Source organism: Mycena indigotica, assembly GCF_014461135.1.
Source record: "Mycena indigotica strain 171206Taipei chromosome Unknown Mind.scaff0010, whole genome shotgun sequence".
Classification (NCBI taxonomy): Eukaryota; Fungi; Basidiomycota; class Agaricomycetes; order Agaricales; family Mycenaceae; genus Mycena; species Mycena indigotica.
In genome coordinates, this window is record NW_023503009.1 from 1,850,732 (window position 1) to 1,866,663 (window position 15,932).

Here is a 15,932-nt window from a genome sequence, read left to right on the forward strand (position 1 = left end):
GCCTCTATAAAGAACATGGGCACTATGTGGATGTGTTGGCGCCAAATAAGTAGGGTTGGGAATGTCGTCTGGTTCGCACACGACCAATTCCTGAAGAAATAATCTTCTAGCACAGACGAGACAGACCCCCTTCTTCAGTGCTGCATTCCCAGTCCGCTCAATGGCCCTCAAGTATTGTCAGTGAATTGCCAATGAACAAGAAGTGCCCTACCGTGCAATACAATCGTGCAGGACATTGTCGCTTACTGGCTGAAGAAAGGGTCCCTCGATCAATGCTTGAAGGTCGCCTTGATTTATGTTCTGAGTGGGCTGGATAATTTCAGCAACTTTTCGTCGTTTGCGTGGTCGAGAAGATAGATCATTTCTCGGGCCTCGCTTGCTACCTAGGCACGTCGACGCTGACTCTATAATTTGGTGAATTTGTTCCGTTGAAAGATTTGAAGCAAATCGGAGCAGTTGCTCGCGTTTGCGACGCGCGTTTTTTTGGTGCCGGTTGTATTGCCTCGAGTACACCAATTATTTGGGGAATTGTGTGGTTTTGCAACGCGTCTTCGAGGACTGAAAAGGGTCAATGGATGCACAACGACAATAAAACACGCGTACTTCCGATAGGACATGAGATATGAAGTTCCCCTCCCCGTGTTTAAATGCTTTTTTCGAAATCGCTCGCTTTGTCAATCGTCTTGTAAGCGATGTGGACGCGTTAGTGCTCATGATCTCAGTCATCGGCTTGAAATGGAAGTCCCTGGTCAATTCGCAATACGCGTTACATACACAGGTAAAGGTTTTGTGGGTCGAATTTACTCAGAACAAGTCAGCAAACATTTCCCAGCCATCGAGTCGCGCGACATACCTGTCCTTCACCTTCGAGTATTTCCCCGCGCTTGATACTCCCACACATATACACATTCAGTCTGTTGGTGACCAGTATTGAACTGGAAGAGGCCTTGAAGAGGCCCTTCGCGATTTACCCTTCATTCAGAAAAGTCGGGTCTTACGTCTGAATATTGAGTAGAGTCAGTACTAGTTGTAACTCATAAGAAGAAGAAAACCAGAGCAGCCCGTGTTTTATTGCCTTTCTCTCGAAAGGAATTGGTCCAAGTCAACGAGCTTCAACATCACATGACTAATGAGTCAGCAGTAACGCAGACGTGACCGTGACCAGCTTTTGACCGACCCACATTCAATGGACATTCTTGAACCCACTGCCGTGTCCTCGTTCACCCAAGCGATACAGGAATCTGTGTCGGCGGAGATAGAACGTCTTCCTGAGGTTCTTTTTGCCTTTAGTGCTTACCAGCCATTGACACTCACTCTTTTTATCAGGACCATCCGACTTACACTTGTTTGCTTTACCCCACCTCCGGCACTACCTCTACGTTCGTAGAGGTTCCCTGTCATTATGGTGCTCGAGCTGCAGCTAGCCCGTATGACCTGGACATCATCGCGGTGGATTGGTCTCGGGACAAGCGGTGATGCATCCTCTTATGACCAAGACGAGCAGGCAATAACTGTCCACCATTGGCCTCTCGATGACCCGCAGCCGCTGAAACGCTCTTATACGGTCTTTGCCGCTCCACAGACCGTTGCGGATCACAAAACTACCAGTAAAAGTCAACCCATCAACGCTATGGTCCATAGCATGGTTTCGACCTCAACTTCTCTCTCGCGCCATGGGCGGCAACATTCTCGTTTCTCGCAGCTCTTCGCATCATGGTCGTAAATCCAAATATGAGATGGGTGTTTCAGATATGACTGACCGCGATTTGTATACTGCTGACGCGATTGTCCGATGGTGAGCGCTTTCGATTTGGTTTGTCACCACCCACACTCACTATTATTCATCGACAGTTTAATTCAAGAGGGCTTATTAGGTCGTAATTCGTCAAGGTACTTTGCGCTTGGAGTATAAAATCCTGTGTAGTTGTTGTTTGTCTGCACAATGCCAACCGAACATTCCCCACTCACTTCCCTTGAAGCCTTTTGTCTTGTCCTTCGTCACTCGACCTGGAGGGAGGTAGTCCACCTATCTCACACATGCACCACAGTCCGTCGCCTTGCCCAGAGCATGAGCATGATCTCCAATAGAATCGCTTGGAGAATCGGTCGGATCCTTTTGGGTGCCAGTTCCTCCATTTCTCAACGCAAAAGTGCTACCTACCTCCTACTCGAGCTCCTCGAATCCACCAACACGATAGTTGTGGGGTCCATACCATCGGCCGTTATGACTCTCTCTTTCGCCGAAGACTCCAAACTCCGAATCGATAATCTTAATCTGGTAGTTTCCGATGTGGAGGCTCAGAAATGGTACCGATTTTTGTTGGAAACGATGGGGTTCAAATGGTAAATGTCACTGTTACACACCTCGAAATCTGACAACAACAGTAGGGATTTCAGCGACACGATACCTATAAGACTTCGCGGGCATTTACGTGCGCATACTATCTTTCGTCGTGAAGTAAGGCTCCTCCATAAAGTGATACCAGCTCATCAAATACAGGGGATGGTTATTACTATTTCAAGCGCGACTTCAAGATGCCTATTGCGATCTGTCTTTGCTAGCGAATCCACTTGTCAAATGAACTTCATGACGCTGTTACGCTGTATTCAGCATACCCTCGTTTAACTATCGAACGAAAAGCTCTTCCGGGCTGGACCACCGGAGCCATTTCGTTCCAATTCATCATGGCCAACCAGATTCTGAATCAAATCAGCATGGGAGCGCATATCAAACTACTCACTGACAGTGCACACCTCCGACGACCCTGTGGGAAGGAGTGCCCTCGTGCATGGCGTTTAGTCAGTGGGTTGAATGGTTTTGGTCAATTCCACTTCAAAGCGCATGACGAAACCATCAATTTCGGTCAGTCAGCCAGGGTGTTTTGGAGGCTGTACGGCTCTTGTGAAAACGAACTTTGTCGTTTTCGAGGGGTTTGTCATCAAGTATTGTAATCAGTATATAAAGACTGTAGGTCGTTAGTGAGAAACAATCCTCCCCTCTCATATGTTCCAACTTGACTTGGACTGTCAACTTTTGATCGTCAACCAAGTTTGTCTCACGACTTTTTTGGTTCTCACCGCGGTTTGTCGACGAACACGGTTCCTCGCTCACTTTGTGCTGCGTCACCGGATCGACGTTCTTCTCACTTACTTCCACATTCTTCCGCGAGATCGTGATCGCTTCTGGCAAATCTTGCGAACAGCCAATGGCGGGCTAACTGGTTCTTCCCTTTTGTGGGTGACTGAACCAAACCCTCGCTGGCGACCAAACGACTTGAACGTGCTCATTGGAAGCGGTGGCCTCGATTTGTTTATCAATTTCTTTGACGGGTCGTTTATGGAGGGCTCGCACTGTTGCTTCAAGGCTGCCGCGTTGTCTGCCTTATCCCGCTGCCAGTCCGTTGCTTTCCTATCCCCGAAAATCACACTGGGTGGCCAGAACCATCTATTTCATCTCCAAACTCGACGGCCACGTTATCACTGTGACGCAGTCTGTAGAAACGGTACCTGCACGCTTAATGCTGGAAGTGGAACATTCGCTCCAGGCAGGATTACTCACACCTTCAGCTTTGATACTGGTCTACCCGAAACACTTCCTCAATCGAATCACTGTGCGACGTCATGGAGGAGTACTGCGATATTCTGACCAAGACCGTCCCGTGAACCCCTCGACATTAATTAACCGTGACATTCGATATCGCCATATCACTGCTCGCCCGTCTGGGGTAGCTTGTTTTGCGACAAGAATGCCCAGGCTTGATCCGCAGATTACGAGCGGCGCGTGGTATCTTGACGATTTCCTGGTCAAAGCGGGCCGATAATGTGGGGCGAACACGCGACAAGGTTTTCTACTGGGCTATTACGCATTTTACTGGTCTTGGGGTATTTGCCTCAACTACAAGTGTGCATTGTACTTGCAACCTCGCGATTTTTTCGTTCCTGGACCAACTGAGGAAGTCGAAGAAGCCAACCCCAAGTACACAGCAGTTATGCGCAAAATCGAAGCCATCAATAGGATCCATCCGGTAAGGTCTTCAAATCTGACTCTCCAGTCTAAAAACTTTTGGCAGGCGTTTGCGCATTCTTTTCCAGGGTTGCTTTTCCCAACGTCATGCCCCGCCCCCTTGGTCGTACCGGTTCCTCTGGACCATCACACCACCATTTACCGATCAATCGACGACCTTTGCGTGTATGCTTGGATTCAAGCCCAGCTCCCATCCGCTTACCGGCTCATTCTATTCTCGTCGCCAATGATCGGTGGCGGTTCTATCACCATGGCCAGTCTGAACGCGCAGCGAAATCTATGTATCAAGCGACATTCATCTAGCTCTGTTCTTGCAGACAACCCAACCCGGGCTTCGTCAAAATCTTCTGCTTTCCCCGAATTACAACAGAATGGATAGCGCCCAACCTCAGAACAACGCAATCCATGGCGACGTCCTCGCAATATGTTTTCAAGGCGACAGTATTGTACACCCCCATGTGGTTGGTGAAGAACTGTGTATAAAGGCCATCCGAATGCAAGTCTACTCCTCATGTATGGCATGAAACTGAAATTTTTCCGTCTTAGGTGGTGGGAAACCAATCCTCGGTTTATCGACGCATTACATTATCCATCGTTGCTTACACCAGCGTAGAATCACAAGTGATTTGTCTATACTCAATACAAGAAAGAATCCCACCTCTTTGATTTAATTTTGAGACGAGAATGAAGTGGTGCATGAGAACAAAGAGACGTTCGCTCTCTAATCAGCCATGATCATGATGACATGGCCTCAACTCAGGCTTACTCAGCACTTCCCAAGCCGGATCAAATAGCTGACTCACCTATCCAATCGTGATTATCCTGGACCGCCATGCACACTAATGATGACACAAAAAACTTCGCAAACCAGCCTGCCATTCCTATAAAAGCCCTACTCAAATGCTCAAATTGCGACCCTCCTCACACCGATGTTTCAACAACTGCGAGCGGCATACTTGGAAGGCAGTCAATACGTTGCTTCGTCGAAATTCGCCAGCGCTAACAAGTGGAAGCGCCATAAAACCGGGCACACAGTGACTTCGCGAGCAGATGGGGCTCCCTTGACCAATCCTCGTGACGACGGACCCATGTCAATCTCGGTAATGACTGTGGTGGGGAAAGTTAGCGAAACAGGACTTTATGTCGATGGGCTTGGAGGCTGGAACCGTCAACGCACATACAAGCTTTCTGAAGCTAAATATCAATTTCAATTGGAGCGCCCAGGTGAAGTCGATTTATTTCGATCTCTCATGAACACTGACTTCTCCAAAACAAGACGGTACGGTCTTTCTTGAAGACTGGAACAACGTTCTTCAAAACATGCATAAGCTACAACAAGAAATCAAACAAACGAAACGAGCCGATAACTTCATTATAACGGACACTTCATCCGAGGGTTATCTTCGTTTCATCCAGCATATTTTCACGAAGAAGGATGACACCAACAAAGGTACGACATATGCTATATGCACCGTTCGCACTTTCTTACAACAGATTAGATGTGGTTGGATATGATTACGACAAGTGGCCTGTGGACGAGGAGTTGGAGATTGACTTTTATGAGCTTTGCCAGAAAAATATCTTCGCTCCCGTCTTGGTGCGGAATCCGGAAGGTCAACAACTTCGGTCCCGGTGAGCTCGCACAAACGCTCAAAGGAAGCATGGTCGAGGTGCATTTCCAGTTGCGTCATTACGTTGTCAGTGATCAGCAAGGAAGCAAATACGACTCATTCAACGGTGAGTTGACGCCCAATCTTTGTCCATGACTGACCCCGTCTACAGCATATCCTAGTGAAGTCTTGATACTTGACAGCGGAATGACCATGAAGCCAAAACCGTATAAAACTTGGTTTGACATCATTGGGAGCTTCCCCCATTCTCCTGCCACTCCGGCGAGGCTACAACACCTTCCGTCTCCACTGCCTGGGGCCTCAATTCCTCGTCACATTCCTTATCTAGTGGGCAACAATCAAACCGCACGCCCGCTTTCGAGTCTAAACCCTGCAGCGGGGATTCCCAACATCCCTGAGACTCCCACTCGCCGTCAATTCCATGGTCAAAGTATCGCAATTCTCGCTGCACCGCCAGAATACCGCCCCCATGCAACGATGAACTTGACGGAGGACACTTCCCTGAGCACTGAAAGCTCCTTTGACGCAATCTACCGACTCCAACATTCCCGTCCAACCGCGATTCCCTTACCCCGGTCCACCACCGCCTCCATTCCGTCCAATTTACGGTGGCGACGCTAACATGCGATTGGTCCCGAGAAACCCGATTTATCCTGCAGATGCCGATGTTTTCTCTTCGTCGCATGACCAACTCATATCGACAGCTTCGAGACAAGATCTTCTGGGAAATGAAATCCAGAGCGGCGGAGATGCAGCAGTGGACCGTCGACCCAAGTTATACTGAAGGGCACGCCGCGTCGAGCCCATATGCTACTGCCCTCGATTCTTATGATCACGCCCAATCCCCTGGTAAGTCAGTGCCACCGAATTCCTTCACAGCTTTTGACATGTGTATCAACAGACTCGGAAAGAACAGAGTAAACATCAACGAAAGCTATCGTGCCAAGAGTGCAACAACGTAATGCTCCCAAGACAACAACAACAATCGCGAGAAACTGGAGAGGTTCGATAGCAATCCCCATTGACAATGTATAGTAGTACTTTGCAGAAATTTGACCCCCGCTTATCTTTTTAATCGTGAAGTATCCTATCTGAACCTTGGCGCGGGCTGGGCCGGGCTTGGGGCCCACCAGAGCACCAGTCAGCCTAAACTCCTCAAAAGACAAACAAATTTAAACATCTGCGTGCCAAAGGAACGAGACGGAGGAGCGATACATATGCGATATGTGATAGCTGGAACTGAGCGGGAAGAGGTTGGATACAAGTTAATACTACCGCAAGGACAAGTCATGCTCGTTCGTCGAGATTATGTGACCAAAGTAGGTGACAGCGTCACGTGGGCGAGAATGAAGGTGACGGCCATCATCATGTCAACTGCAGAACTGAGCACAACACGGAAGCTCGCTGTTACTTGTAAGCGTCCTCAGCCGCTTGACAAACACTAATTACCAATGCATACGTAGTCCCTCTGCAATTATCCCAGCAAAAACACGAGTGTCTTAGTCACAAATGAACAAGGCGACAATATTTATTTAGCACACTCATCCGCGCCACTGCGACTGAATTTCCTCATGTCCTCGCCGGCTCATCATGCACTAAACTCGACTGCCTTCGACATGGCTTTTGAGTCGCTATTTTTCGATATACCAGAGTCGAGTCACCTGGTTCCCCTCACCGCCCCAACACCCGACCAGCGGCAAGTTTATTCCTTCGAAGGACCAACAGGCCAATCCTTCGTCAAAATTACGGGGAAGGTATTGGCTATCACATGCAACAACAAGGGGCGACCAGGTAAGAACATTACTCATTCCCGCGAGAGGTTGAAGTCTCTCAGTTCATCGTCCTCGACTGTCCGGGTGCATACTTGCCAGACCATCTTTTCTGCGATGTCGTAGATTGGTTAAGCGGTGCTGCTGAAGACTTCAAGGCGGCAGATTCAATGGTGAGTCCGCTTCACCTGCCATAAATGCTCATTCTCAGCAGTTGAACCTTTTAGCACGTTGTCGAAACCGCTACTTGGACGACTCCAGCGAATGAAGACTCGTTGGGTCTTGTGAGGGTCCATTACAGCGCTGACACGGACATGGTGCGCTTCGTCAACATACTATTCATTTCTAACCTGCTCTGTCAGTTCATCTTGAAGTCAAATGAGCACGCCTGGTTCGACCGCAATTATCAGCAGCATAATCCTCAAATTGTGGAGCGTGGAGCGATAATTACTTGTTCTGCTGCACTCTTCCGTATCGACGAGCCTCTGGTGGTTGTGGACGACAAAGTTTTATTGTGGAAAATCGTCGTCTCTCGTCAATAAATTTGTGCACTCGGATTCTAACCCCCCTGTGTCAGTCCTTCCGACTTGAAGCCCGACACATTTCTCGCTGCATATATGAAGTAAGAAAACCGAAACAGATGCGCCGTATTCAGGTGGCGGTCCCTGCGATAGCAAGTCTGCAAGAGAAATAGCCATAATTGTATAGTTTACCTGCAACTCGAAATTGAATGAACCCCAACTTTCATCAAATGGCGGTGCTGATCACGTGCATAACTCATTCCTTTTTCTCTTGCCAACTTGATCAAACGACTGCGAACAATCTTCAACCCTCCAGTGGGGGTTTACCTTCCACTGCAACTGCTCCGCGAGTCCTTCGGTCCCTTTCGCAAATTAGTCAGTATTATTTTTCGTTCTTGAAAATTTGCTGACTGTAAAGTATTCCCTCGTCAGCAGCCTTTGTCTGTATCAGCCTGCTGAGTTATTGCGAGTCATCGTGGAACCCTGTTCGGACGTTCAACACCTTTATTATAGGCTCAACTCTCGATCGCAACAATAATTCTCAATATGCTAAACTTTCAGTCGGACTCATCTTGCAATACTTGCCGCACTGTTGATTCGCCGCTCAAGCAGTGTGGCGACTGTCTGAAGGTTCTCTACTGCAGTACTACTTGTCAACTAGCCGATTGGAAGACCCATCGATTAACGTGTCAACTGGATATAGCCTATCCATCCACAGACGGCGACCAAATTCGCATTCGAGAAGTACAAGATTTCATCCACCGTTGGAAGCGCCCATTGGCCCGATGGGGTGCTCACTGTGCCAATCTCGGTCGTCGAGATGCTAATTTCTTAACCGGAAATACGTTAGTTCTTCCTCTTGGATTAAGGGTGTACTCAACAATATCTCAGGTTTTTAATTTTGCTTGAACGAAACCTCGATACAGCCAATACCGTGTTTGAGGTGCGGACCTTCTAGGACCAAAACTAGACATTGACCCGTTTCATAGCCAGTGTCAGCCGGTTTTATCCCAAACGAACAATTACTTGCGTTGACTAGGGGACTCGCACCGCTCCGCGTATGTCAGCGAATCCAGGAGCACCAAAGTCGTCTACCCAAAGGACCATGAAACATACAGTTGCTTGTGGGTTGCATGGGAATATGGTCGTGCATCAGCGTCAATGTCCATTGGGTCTTCAACGGCGACTACGAATGTTACGGTGGAGGGCTAGTGGCGTGTCTGATGGAACGGGCGTTTGAAACGCACTTCTGCGCCGCGCTCAAGTCCGACGACAGTGCGTTCTTTCCATGACTGTTCATTTCTTAAACCTAACGTGTAACAGGATCTCTGGACCTAGAACTCCTGGCAAGCATCCGTGGAAAATTAGTGGACGCTATGGTGGGGCATATCACGCGAAAAATGCAAAATAATGATTCACATTAGATGTATAATGTCTTTTTACCCGTCTCTAATCACAACTCAAGTTTATTAAGCACACCTCGTAACAGCGCACGACAATTTCGACCGGTCAGCAGAACTACTCAGCCCTTTCGTGTCCTATAAAAACTCTGACGTCGCAAGAATTTCTTGCTCATTATGAAGGACTTGGTCTCCCGCACAAAGCCCTCACGCATCGTTCAGCTCCTCGCATAGCACCGATTCTCTTTTATCTCCAAATCGGTCTTGACCACGTAGAACTTCCATCGACAATTGGGACTATTCTCAAGCCAGCCAATCTACTTGATCGCAGCACAATGCCAGCTACCGCATCGCAAGTCGTCGTGACTGGCAAATGTACCTGGCTGACCATCCGAGGACAACAAGTACGTGCCACCACAGATCGCGAGAAATGCTGAACAAAGTTTAGGCGTACTTTATCTTGGTGCCCATTGAAGAGTCTCCCGTCTACTACCAACAGGCTTTCTTAGCCATGACAACAACGCTTAGCACTATTTTTTCCAGAATCAATCCACCGCAAGAGGTTCGTCCATAGCATTGCCTCGTCGTCGTTCATAACAGCCAGTAGATTCACGATAGTAAATGGGCATGGATGGAGAATCATGGCGTCGAGCCGATGATCTTGGTCCAGTGTGATAATCAGGCGCTGAAAGTACGTCGTCCCGGGAACCTTCTCTGCAGTGGCTTATGTTCAAGTAGGAAGTTCGGAGATACGAGTACTTGGATTGGCTCCCTCTGCACCGTCAAGAACCAACGGAGGTACTTGACAACGGGGCAATACTCAAATGCAAATTGAACCTTAGTGTCGTACACGGACAAATCCATGAAGACACGAGTTTTCATGTCAAGGTATGGTTAACTCGAGCTACCCGGCATATCCTTATTGTCACTTGCAGCATTGGGTTCTCAACGCAACTCAAGTAACCCGCTGTTATCGTACTCCGTTTGATTTCTATATGACCCCAAGTACAGCACGCAAGACTCACTTAGAAAAACCGCTTTTGACAATGGGACAAGACTGCATCGACCTCACACAAGATGATGACAATGTCGTTTCCGGGGAGGTCATGGACGGTATAACTGAGGCGGAGCAGTATTCTTGAAAAACATGTGGCCAGCACTGCTTTACAGAGTCGTATTGTGCTCAACATAAGCAACTAGTAATCTATTACCAACTATTCGAGACCAATATGTGTCATCTTTTTGCGACGAATATTTAAACTAGATCAAAGTCGACTGCACCCATCACGTCATGGATCACTTCCTCTTCCACACTCCCGACGATGCCGTTCAACTCGATGGAAACGAGCTGTTGGAGTTGTTACCAACATTTACGCGCAGGCATTACTTCGTTTTGGAGGGCACGAACCTACCTGCGAAGCTGTTTCTCAGTGGCAAGATATACACACGTTATCAAGACCCGATGTTGGGGGTAAGATGCCATGCTTCGCTCCAAATTTCTAATTGGTTGACAGGATACTATCATCCTATCCAACCCTCATATAGCGTCACTCGAAGCGGGATATCGGAAGGTCATCGAGTTTTTACAGCAAACGATGTATGAAACCTTGCCAGAACCTAACCAGGTACGCTATTACTTGATGTTTCATCGAGCCGTCATGGAAATGATCAGAATGTTTTAGGCCATTGGCTTTGTACTCCACTCGGTGCTGACGCGGACCATGCGATGGTGCGGATTCAAATACCTGCTTCAAAGACTGCAGTAAGATAGGCTCATCCTGGACTGTCTACAATTCACTCAGATGTTCAAAGGTTGCCTTAGAATGCTACAATATCCCCGAACTCGCGTATGCGAGTGATCAAGACCCTCTTTTGGAACCTGGTGCCTTTGTTCGATGCAGTCTCCTCAGTGATGGCGATTAATCTTTGCGAGGCAGAGAGGGATAATCCTAGCTATGTTCTACGACACGATTATACCTACATGTAGGGAAGGATTAATCTATCTGCAGTGTACTGAGCTGGTTGACCTAGGATTAATCCCCGGAAGATCAAGGCTGAGAAAGGTTTTGACGACTGCTGGCAGGGAGGATTAGTGCGGAGATTATATTTCGGATTATTGGGGATTATGCTGCATTACGATTACCGTCAAGATTATGTCGTGGATTATTATGAAGATTATGTCGGATTATCTCGAGATTAGCATGAAGATTATGTCGTGGATTATGAACGTTCCAAGCTGCCAGCTCAAGCCCAGCTGCATGCTAGAGACAATCCTTCTCAATGACAATGAGCAAAGGGAGGCACAACAGAATTGCTGAGCTACTCACTTGAGTATGATCTTGCCACCGAGGTTTGAGACAAGAAGTATCTGCGCCCGTGACCAAGCACGAGCACATTAAGGTGAAATAAGTCGTTAATTGTGGTCGATATAGCACAAGATGGCAAGTAATCTACTCCAGGTCAGGCCAAACTAGCCATTGCACCTCCTCCGGATACCTCTCACGAAACTCGGCTGGAAATGTGTTTGCGTACTCTCGGCCTGAATATTTCCTCGATACACCATCCTTTGTCAAAGTTACCCCCCAACTAAGTAAAGGATCCTTCTTTGGTTTCGTTGACACCAACGCAGGGCCGCGACTTCGAGTTTTACGAGGAGATATAGCCTGAGCCACTGGCTGGGCCTTGGCCTTTGTCGGAGCCTTCTTTGGTTTTTTGGGTGGTCTGGGGGTAATTTCTTCGCCTTCGCGCGGACGCTTCTTCAAAACCTTGGTAGTGTTGGGTGTCTTGGATAGAATGGACGGTGATGTAGGTGGTAGTGGTAAAGGGTTGATGACGGGAGGCAGAAGACCATTAGGATTGGCGAGTTCTGGCTGAATGGGAGGCAGCGGCGGAACTGGTTGTGTCGTTCCCACAATTGGCACAACCCGTGCAGGGTTGTTTGTGCTCCCGGCCGGCACAGCATGGAAGATAAGTGGAGGCGGGGGGAGAACGGGAGGCACAGGAAGAGGCGGTGGGACAACAGGAGGTGCAGGCGGAGGCGGGGGTAAAACGGGAGGTGGAGGTGGGGGAGGTACTGCTTGCATGGGTGGTAGAAGCGGCGGCGAACTTTGTGGAGTCAAGGCCGGTGAGACTGCTACGAATTAGTAAGTATGATTTGATTTGTATGGTCAGAGTCGAAAATGGAACCTACCAGGTTGTAGAGTATGCATTGCATAAGTCTTCCAAGCTTCGAACTCCTCTGTTGTTCCGCCAAACTTTTCGTCGCTGAAGCCGTTGACCGTAATTCTTGTCCCCATAAGCATAGTGTTAACACGAAGGAATTGCCACTCACTTCTTGAATCCAATTTGGTTAGTCTTGGGGTCCACGAACGCGTAACGCGCAAACAAAATGGCATCACCAATCTGCTTGCCATGCTTGCCAAAGTAGCTGGCAACAACAGTCGAGAGCTCACGCCCAAACTCCGATTGATTGCTGAATGTTTCTTAGTTGCTGTTGAAGAAATAGGGAGAAAAAAACGCACAGACTTAGTTGCTTGGGCGTAAGCTCTGCTTCACGCACTGCATTCTCCTCAGCAGCACGCTTCTCATATTCTTCTTTGTTGTCGCAATTAGTCCATAGCTCTGTCACTGCCTCTGCCCGTGCTTTCAAGTCCTTTCCATCTCGGTGCGCCCGCTCCTGTCCCTCGAGTTTCGCATTCGTCAGCCTCTCAATTTCGGTCTTTTGATCTTCCTCGAATATGCGGCGAACACTCATTTTCGGGCGCGTAGCAGGACGCGCAATACGGGCAGGTAGACGGTTGACACGAGGAACAACAGTCGTTGAGGCAGGCGTCGTTGTGTGGCCCTCGTCGACTTCAGGTTGCATCCCGGGGAGATACCCGTTGTTCTTGCGAGCCTCTCGAATAAAGTTGTTGATAGTTTTGTGCAATGCCTAGTAAGCGATAAGGGGGAAGTAAGACAACCGGGCATCACTTACTTGGAGAAAGTTTGAGATTCGAAAGCCGTTTGGCCCGCTAATTTCGAACCGGCAGTCCAGGTCGGGATAGATAACCGTGTCGATATAATCTTTGTGATCCATCTTCTTGGTAATCTGGATAATGTTAGACCGAGATTACGACGAGGGAAGTAAACATACCGCAGGGTTAGGATGTTTACTTCCCGCATTCTCCCATTCAACTACTTGAGTGAAGCTAGTGCTCTTGACATAATTGAAGATGGTGTCGGCCCTCTCCCGGAGGCGGCGCTCGCTGTCGGTTGTGCCCTTCGTCTTTCGGATGATGGTGTAGAGCGGGCGGCTGTCCTCGTTGGTATCGTTCGCAGACATGGGTGGTATTGTTGAGGCCAGAGCATGGGAGGGACTTTATAGTGCCCTGAGAGCACAAAGGTTTGACCGTCCATTGACAATCGCTCACTCAGGCTTGCGCTTGGAACAAGTTTGCGCTTGGGACAAGGTACTTGACCTGGTGCTTGGGACAAGGTGCTTGAGCTGGTCCAGGCACCAGAAAGCACTGCAGACTGTCGAGAGGTGAGACATGCGTAAGGTGGCGAATGAAGGATTGGGCGTGACGGTCGCGCCAGCAATCGAGACACGTGACATTCGGGGTTGGTGGACCGTCTTCCAGAGCGGAGGAAAATGCAACGGACACCGACGGAAGGGTGCCCGAGCGAGCAAATATGTGATTGGTACAAGTCGAGTCTCCTTGTCTTCCGTCTCCGCCGAAGCACTACGCCAGAAGCTCCGCATGGACGTAGTGTGGAATGCAGTATGGAAAGATCGACTGGGTCGGGCGAAATCGAATGTGAGGGTTGCTCGCAGAGTCGCGGGGGTGGATGTGTCCATCTAGACGATAAGAACGCTGAAGTAAGCTTGAGTTTGCGAGCAGAAACAATCAACGCACCCGGTTTTCAGCAGTAAAACACAAAACTGTGCGACCACGGACTTCGGGCCTCGAAGCCGGGTCCTCACAGTCATCCTCCAGGAATGACCACACGCAGAACGTGGGTCCTCTCAAGTAGGGGACAGTCAGGTTGGTTCCTCACAAATAGAATATGGACTGGGTGGATTTGGGCCAGCCGCCAGCAAGAGAGCTAAACAGGCTATGTCAGTCGATGGAAGTGGGCGGTGGTTGACGAAACTCACACAATATATCCACAACTGTGGCCTCCGACACGAGCGACCATTGCGGAGCTCTTTGCTGCATCAGCAGATGGCTGTTTCGGAGGAGAAGCACCCAAGTCCTACTTTTGCTCGTCCAGCAAAGCCAAGAGGACGATCGTAGTTGGAGGATGTGTTGCAGAACGGTGCATGACTTGTTTGGAGTGGCTGAAACAAGTCGACAAAACACCTGCAACGGATATAGTCAGAAAAAATGGGAAGGTATGTGTAGCCTTTCACGCACCTTGTATCTGCGCATCATCTGCAATACACCATCACAGCTCTACTCTGCATCGTCTACCAGTGTGGCGCTGGCGTGGTATGAGCGCAGGCCAGCATCAAGTATGGTCGTCGTCATTGGAGAACTTTTTTTGCGTAGAAGTCACGCGCACGTGACTTCTACGCAAGTGTGTACAGATATTTACTCAAACGCATACATGTTATTATACCAGTCGCTCAGCTGCGTAACCCCCCTGACTCGCAAGCCTAAAGCTTCACCCTTGACCACGCGCATCGGCTCGTTCCAACTCACTGGCACCCACTTGCCATCAACATATCGTCGAAGTGCTGTCCCTTGACGCAGGCCCTTCTCAAGCAATATTGCGGTGTTCCTGTGGAACGATAGGCGGACTCCACATGGCTCCATCTCGAGTAGCATTCGTGCTGGGAATTCGCCATCCTAATCACAATCTTCAGCAACACCAAAAGTCAGAGCGCTTCACACACCTGACACCATATCGCAACGAACTGCTTGCGATACTCTGGAAACTCGATAGGCTCTTGGGGAAGCTCTGAGAGTGCCTGGATGATGCGCTGCTCTGCAGGCGACAAAGTCTCATGAGCAGCCTTTGCAGCAGCGTACATGGGATGGTCAATCAGTTCGGGAAGGATGTCAAAGTGGTAGGCGTTTTCGAAAGCGGACATGGTGTGGTTGGAAATAGATGGGTGGTACTCACGTTTATAGGCTCACCATCGCTTGGAACTGCAGCGTCGACCTCAATTGTTTAGACCAGTTCAGGGCTATGGCGGTCCGTTTGTAAAATAAATAAACCTCAATAATATGAATCAAAATCTCATCTGTAAATAAGTCAACTCCCATCTCAAGAAGTTGAGAGGCTACCTTGAAATATTTGTGGTCCATTGTGAAATATGGGTAGTTGGGCTAAGCCATTCGTTTTCAGCGAGAAGGGGTTTGCACGTGATCCGGCCGGGCCCCGACCGAGGCCAATAGTGCTCGGAACTTGGCAGACTTCCCTTTCTGGCCACATTTAGCTTAAATTAATTGTTCAAAATGTATGAACTAGACATTTTCTACTACTATAAGATGAGTGGTAAGTGTAGGTGTTTAACACCAGTCGGACCACCATTAAGATCTACGCAGTCGTGCCCTTCTCCGACAAGCCTGATAACCCAGCTTGTCCTTTCTTCCCAA

The 15,932-nt window shown here is 48.8% G+C and overlaps 3 protein-coding genes across 3 annotated transcripts; 1 reads left to right on the forward strand and 2 right to left on the reverse strand.

Annotated features, from left to right (window-relative positions):
- Nucleotides 1–10,636: 10,636 nt before the first annotated feature.
- MIND_01129200 (uncharacterized protein) lies at nt 10,637–11,545 on the forward strand (the record flags this gene model as incomplete). Its single annotated transcript, XM_037367841.1, has 6 exons — nt 10,637–10,816; nt 10,860–10,970; nt 11,018–11,107; nt 11,158–11,227; nt 11,283–11,328; nt 11,377–11,545. The coding sequence occupies 6 exons, from the start codon at nt 10,637–10,639 to the stop codon at nt 11,543–11,545; spliced, it is 666 nt and encodes a 221-aa protein (XP_037215673.1).
- Nucleotides 11,546–11,795: 250 nt separating this feature from the next.
- On the reverse strand, nt 11,796–13,669 carry MIND_01129300 (uncharacterized protein; the record flags this gene model as incomplete). The annotated part of the gene is made up of 6 exons (XM_037367842.1): nt 11,796–12,478; nt 12,536–12,630; nt 12,677–12,817; nt 12,867–13,276; nt 13,322–13,435; nt 13,481–13,669. The coding sequence occupies 6 exons, from the start codon at nt 13,667–13,669 to the stop codon at nt 11,796–11,798; spliced, it is 1,632 nt and encodes a 543-aa protein (XP_037215674.1).
- Nucleotides 13,670–14,921: 1,252 nt separating this feature from the next.
- On the reverse strand, nt 14,922–15,424 carry MIND_01129400 (uncharacterized protein; the record flags this gene model as incomplete). Its single annotated transcript, XM_037367843.1, has 2 exons — nt 14,922–15,179; nt 15,227–15,424. 2 exons carry the CDS (start codon nt 15,422–15,424, stop codon nt 14,922–14,924), a joined length of 456 nt encoding a protein of 151 aa, XP_037215675.1.
- Between the last annotated feature and the right edge of the window lie 508 nt (nt 15,425–15,932).